Source organism: Monopterus albus, unplaced genomic scaffold (assembly GCF_001952655.1).
Source record: "Monopterus albus unplaced genomic scaffold, M_albus_1.0 scaffold61.1, whole genome shotgun sequence".
In the NCBI taxonomy this organism is placed as follows: domain Eukaryota; kingdom Metazoa; phylum Chordata; class Actinopteri; order Synbranchiformes; family Synbranchidae; genus Monopterus; species Monopterus albus.
In genome coordinates, this window is record NW_018127941.1 from 2,615,397 (window position 1) to 2,621,430 (window position 6,034).

Below are 6,034 nucleotides of genomic sequence, written 5' to 3' on the forward strand. Positions count from 1 at the left end.
AATGAACTGAAACCACTCACTTCCTGTAACCATCAGTGAGTTTCTTCCACCTCTCTACTGGAATGTTGGACCACTCTTCTGTTGCCAACTGCTCCAGGTCTCTCAGATTTGAAGGGTTCCTTCTCCCAGCTGCTGATCTCTCCTCAGGTGGTCTATGGGATTTAGATCTGGACACATTGCTGCCCACTTCAGAACTCTCCAGCACATTGTCTGAATCAATTTCTGGTGAAATTTGAAGTCTGCTTTGGGTCATTGTCCTGCTGTAAGACCCATAACCTCTGACAGAGACCTTTCTGACACTGGGCCCTACATTGTGCCCCAGAGTTCAGTGGTAGTCTTTCATAATGCCATACATACAGTCAAACCCCAAAACACCAGTGAACCTTCACCGTGTTCGACTGTAGGGACCGTGTGCTTTTCTCTGAAGGCCTCATTTCATTTTCTGAAAACAGTACAATGATGTGCTCGACCAAAAAGCTCTATTTTAGTCTCATCTGTCCACAGGACATTCTCCCAGAAGGTTTGTGGCTTCCCCAGGTAGGTTTTGGCAAACTCCAATCTGGGTTTTTATGTCTCTGTGTCAGCAGTGGGTCACTCTGGGTCTCCTACCATAGCGTTCCTTGTCATTCAGATGGTGACAGTGTGAGCAGACACTGTTGCACCCTGTGGCTGCAGGTTGGCTTGAATTTGTTTGGAAGTTGATCGAGGTTCTTTATCCACCATTCAAACAATCCTTCATTGGAATTTGTCATCTGTTTTTGTTTTTCATCCACGTCCAGGGTGATTAGCTACAGCACCATGGGCTGTAAACCTCTTGACAATGTTGATCACAGTGGACACAGGAACAGCCAGATCTCTGGAGATGGACTTGGAGCCTTGAGACCGTCCCTGCATTTCCACTGTTGTGGTTCTCAAATCCTCAGACAATTCTTTGCTCTTCTCTCTCTTCTCCAAGCCGAGTGTAGTTCACACTACAGAAAGGTTGAGTCAACTTTTCTCCATTTTAACTGGCTGCAAGTTTGATTTCTATGTTGCCAGAACCTGTTGGCTGCTACAGGTGAGTGTCATTACAAATCAAAGGAGCATCACATGCTTGAAATACAACTATTCCTGATGATTTTGAAAAGGTGTCAAAAATTCTGTCCAGTCCATTTTTTGAGTTGTGTGTGGAGTGGACCATGTGGCTTTTTTTCTGCTTTTTTGTTGTTCCAGCGCAAACAAAAGAAATAAACACGAGAAAACCAAAGAATCTGTGATTTTTTGGGAGAAGTTGTGCGTTATCTGACAGAAATGCAGGGGTGTCAATATTTTTGGCGATGACTGTTTCAGATAGTAATGGAAACAAAGCTTTAAATTAAAAATGAATCACATTTATAGCAGACATACATTCATAGTCTAGAAAAACAACAGAATTAGCAAATACATAGGAATATAAATATTCACAGCACTCTCATCAAATAATGATTGGTAAGCTGTTTACAGCAAATGTTCTTAGATTTCGGTCTGCAGACAAGTCTTTACAAAGACTTTATCAAACACAGTCCTTAATATTTTATATTTCTCCCTAACTGTAAAGACAGAAAGTGGAAAATTATAAAACATTACTTTAAATCAACTGCAGGGGCTGAAGAAAATACTTGGTTTTGATGATTAACCATTCACAGGCCCATCTGCATATCAGCGAAGTTGAAGAAGTTGTCCACATCTTGAGAGGATGTATTTTTGTTATCAGAGACAAAAACCTGTGTGTGGGGGGGGAACATGTTCTAGGCATTGGGAAATGTTTTTCTGAAGAAAGTGAATCTATTTGTACAAAACATCTCTTAGACAGATTCCACAAATATAGTCTGATTACCTTGGTGCTACTGAACACTTCATGGGCAATGTTCTTGCAGGCTTCCACCACTCCGTCACCGTTCAGTTCCAGGGCAATGACAGGACCTTTAGCAGTAAGGAAAGACACAATCCTACAGTACAACAACACTCCACACTCTTACATATCCTGTATATATCCACAGCTACATTTTTACACTAAAGCCCAGTATAGTCATCCTCAGTGCAAACTCCTATTACACTTACACACACTTTGGAAATGAAATAGTAACTGCTTTCTAGTAAAATGGGGGTCATGACATTTTCCATTATTCACTACCAAATGCTTATTCAATTGATTTCTTCAACATGTGCCAAATCAGCACTGGGTAACTAGCAGTCAGCATCTTTGTCAGGTTAAAAAAAAATCATGTGAACAATGAGCACAAGCCATTTTTAGCTTCTGAAAAAGAGCAAAATGCAACAGCAAATGGTAGTCTGAGAAGGAACAGAAAGTTAGTTTTAATTATGGTGGAAGAAGGAACTCCAAACAATGTATTGTTGATGCAACAGCTTAAAAACACAGTCATTATTAATAGCATATCAACTGTTTGAAATTGTTTAATAAGTTGTGTTGTAATATCTACAACGCAACTTATTACTTTCATTCACTGTCGCACATGAACCAGCTGTGGTGATAAGATCTAACATAGCTGTCTATGTTTCTTCAGAGCAACAACATCAAAACAAAAAACATCACCAAAAAAAAAAAGCCTGAAAGTTACCTTTGGTGATCCACTCTGTGAGATCCTCTGCACTGTTCTGAAAAACCCTCTTCATATCTTCAGGTCGCATTGAGACTTCCTTCGTTTGGATCAGCACAAAACCTTTAGCAGTCACCTGTGCAATGAGATATATAAGATATATAAGAAACACCAATGGCAAATTATTTTAGAATAGGTATTACATTTTTTGAAAAAAAAAAATCGAATATTTCATGCAACTATGGTTTTGTCTTTAAAATAAAGAGCCACTGTTTTCCCTTGCTTTTTACCTGTGCCTGGAAATAATGCGATAACGAGGTCACTATATCATTTTAATACAGCGCCAAATACAAACAGCAGAAACATGCACTAACTGGAATGCTCAAGTTGTGACACAGCCAGCTGAGTGTGGTGGCTTAGTATGTCAGTGTAAAAGAAATATTATTTGGAATACCTACAAAATACAGAGGGTATTACAGAAATTTAAAAAACACTGATGTGCATGTCTAAAAAACATCAAACACAACAGGTCAGCATTTCAATCTCAAAGTCACATATATATTCAGAATTGGGTGGTTTGATAAGATGTTATTGTAAACCCACTTTTTTAGATGTCAGTAATGTAATGTAGTTGCAACTCATTTCATTACCATCACCAATCTGCCATTCACATACAAAGACCTTGTCTGTTAACTAGCACTTCATAACTGCTGGTGTGAACTAAGTGAAGCATCCTTAAACTCTCACTCTCACCTCATCAATCAGCTTGCGGGCGTTTGCAGTGGTGTACTCTCCAGCGAAGAAAACAAAGAGACAGGACTCTTCACTGTCCTTACGCCTCCCGCCCGTTGTCAAAGGCACAATGCTGCGTGTGGAGTCAGTGGAGATTCGAACAGACTTGAACTCAGACTCAGGGTCTGGGGCCGGTACAAAATCCAGAACTGCTGAAGCCTCTGGTAACAAGCTCCAGTTGTTCTCTCCAGACACTGGCGTGAAGTCGTGGATGTTGCTCCAGTTGTTGTTGAATATGCTGAGCCCGGCGTCCTTGAAGTGGAAGGCCAGCTCGGGGTAGTAGTACTGAAAACAGCCAAACTTCATACCCGTAGATGACTCGATAATGGGCTGAGTGGCGCAGCACAAGAATACCTCCATCTTTTTACAGTCCCGTGTGCGAAACTGCTGACAGGCCACCACACACTTGATGTCTTTACAGTCCCTGAAAAACACACTGCCCTTGACAGGTCCGAGAACAATACAGCAATTCACACAGTCATCGATGGTGATAGTTGCAGAGTGGTCAAACACGTAGATGTTACAGTTCTCACACTCTTGGATGACGAACTGCTGCCCGTTCAGTTTGCCAGGCAGTCGGCCCACTGTGACATCTTTGAGTCCCGTCAGCATATAGTCTTTGGGATCAACCTACATAGAGACAACAGTGAATAGATGAGCATTCATATAGTAGGCAAAATTATGATATGCACATTTTTGAACCAGTATCTGATGCATGTCCACTTCTATCATCCAATAACAATAGAGACATTCTGGTGACTATGGTACCTAACATAATTTTTTAAACATATCTACAGCCTACCAATGAGAGACATTCTGGTAAGTGACTATGGTACCTAACATAACTTTTTAAACATATCTACAGCCTACCAATAACGCACAGCATTTATCTGTTTGCTTCATTATGACTGCTCAGCGTTTTCATGCATGAATCATATCTGATTTGTTTCTGTTAACTTACACGTATTGTGCGGTCATCTGAAAAACAGTGAACTACGGCGTCCTGTGTGGTAATCCGATAATGAGATAACGCCGCTGAATACATGAAGTGAATCAGGGCGAGGTTCTGAGCCTGAGCTCAAGTGTTGTCTATTTACAATGAGCACTGCACCCCCTGGCTAGTTAGGTAACAATTAACTAATGTGCAAACCTGAATATTTTGGAACTATTTGCCATTATAGGGATGAATCGCAACAAGTAAAAAGTGTCCGTTTACTTTTCCTGATGCAGCACCCAGGAAATAAGTTCAGACACACAAACAGCGACATTAAGTAACGTTGCGGGTTAGCACAACGGGGTCACAAAAAATAAAACTGGGTTTTAATATCGTAGTGTTTCTGACACTAGTACTAGCTAGAATTACATTTTAATCTATAAGTTAGCCTAAAGGTGTGAACGTAGTTAGCTAAGCTAACGTTAAATGTACCTCAGTCTGGGAGGATGTAACGTTACATTAGCTACCTGAAGCGAGAGAACAATAAGATGAGGTGTTTAGCTGTCAGGCAAACTAAAGTTGGCTGATTAATATCCTCATTTGGCACTAGTTATACGTTTATTTTATAATTTTATTTTTATTACAGGTCCCAAGCATTACCTTTTCTCTCTTATCCCAGCTGTATTGCTTTGGAGCCTCATCGGTGTTGTTGCCAAGGGGAACCGCGTTAGTTGTTGATACAGGCGTATGATCGTCTTTTTCGGACGACTTTCTTTTGGATTTCTTCGAAAAGAAGCATCCCATTTTGCTTTTTCAGTGACGACCAGTTTTCCAGCCGTAACGTTTGGGTGGTGAAAACGAGAACTGTAACACAGAACCTTACGCGCACTTAGTCAATAAGCTTTTTTTTTCAGCTTCCCGTTTCTCAGGTTCATATCACAACCAATCAGTTCCATGGTAGTCGTTACATCAGCCAATCAGAGACCTCGGCAGAGTGACGCACACACACACAAGAGGCATTTGGGTACAGGCACAAAAAGTGTTTCTTAAAAAGCCTTTACTGTAAACGTTAATAATTAATAATAATAATGCAATAATTTAAAATTTCAAATTATGTTTCCACGTTTAATTAAATGCCCCCACTTCTTGTGGCATATGTAAGCAACAGATGGTATTAAATGAATTATTCTGTATTTTGCCTGTAGCAGCCACACGACACAAAATACAGTATTCTAAAATTAGACTGATCTCGCCACTTGCATCCGTTGTTAGGGTGGAGGACCAGACAAGTGAGATCGATAAGCTATTCATTTACACAAACTAGACAAGCTGAGTGCGCGGTCATATACACACAGACCACACCTCTCCTAAACGAAACTATTTCACTAGTTATCAACTCATGCAAAATATTAAATAATAATATCATGGACTGAAATAAAATGACGGAAATAGACAAACAATGCAATATAATGCAAATGTGCTGCTATATCAGCATTTCTGCACCGGGTTTATAGTCAGGTTTAAGTTTGAGATAGGCCATCTAGTGACAGATGTACTGCTGAGATATAAAAGAGGCTACTAATGCTGATGATGTTGTAGAGTAGATGATGCCTGGTAGAGGCTCTAAAAGGGGCATCTGATTATTACATTTCATACCGTGTGATGTGTAAGAGTGAGTAAGGAAAATAGAATAGCCCAATGACAGGATTATAAATGAAATCACTGCTGAGGT

At 40.2% G+C, this 6,034-nt stretch overlaps 1 protein-coding gene across 1 annotated transcript; it reads right to left on the minus strand.

Annotated features, from left to right (window-relative positions):
* Positions 1-901: 901 nt before the first annotated feature.
* Positions 902-5,249, minus strand: rp2 (RP2 activator of ARL3 GTPase). The gene is made up of 5 exons (XM_020603330.1): positions 4,963-5,249; positions 3,330-3,998; positions 2,598-2,712; positions 1,856-1,941; positions 902-1,742 (listed from the first exon to the last, which is right to left on the minus strand). Exons 1-5 carry the CDS (start codon positions 5,104-5,106, stop codon positions 1,659-1,661), a joined length of 1,098 nt encoding a protein of 365 aa, XP_020458986.1. The 5' UTR covers positions 5,107-5,249; the 3' UTR covers positions 902-1,658.
* Between the last annotated feature and the right edge of the window lie 785 nt (positions 5,250-6,034).

Bases quoted from the DNA above. Each gene is read 5' to 3' on its own strand.
- rp2 (XM_020603330.1), bottom strand. From the start codon at position 5,106: ATGGGATGCTTCTTTTCGAAGAAATCCAAAAGAAAGTCGTCCGAAAAA. The intron at 2,713-3,329 runs GTGAGAGTGAGA...CTCATTGCACAG, and splicing joins CCCGCAAGCTGATTGATGAG to GTGACTGCTAAAGGTTTTGT. The intron at 1,942-2,597 runs GTAACTTTCAGG...TTACTGCTAAAG, and splicing joins CACAGAGTGGATCACCAAAG to GTCCTGTCATTGCCCTGGAA.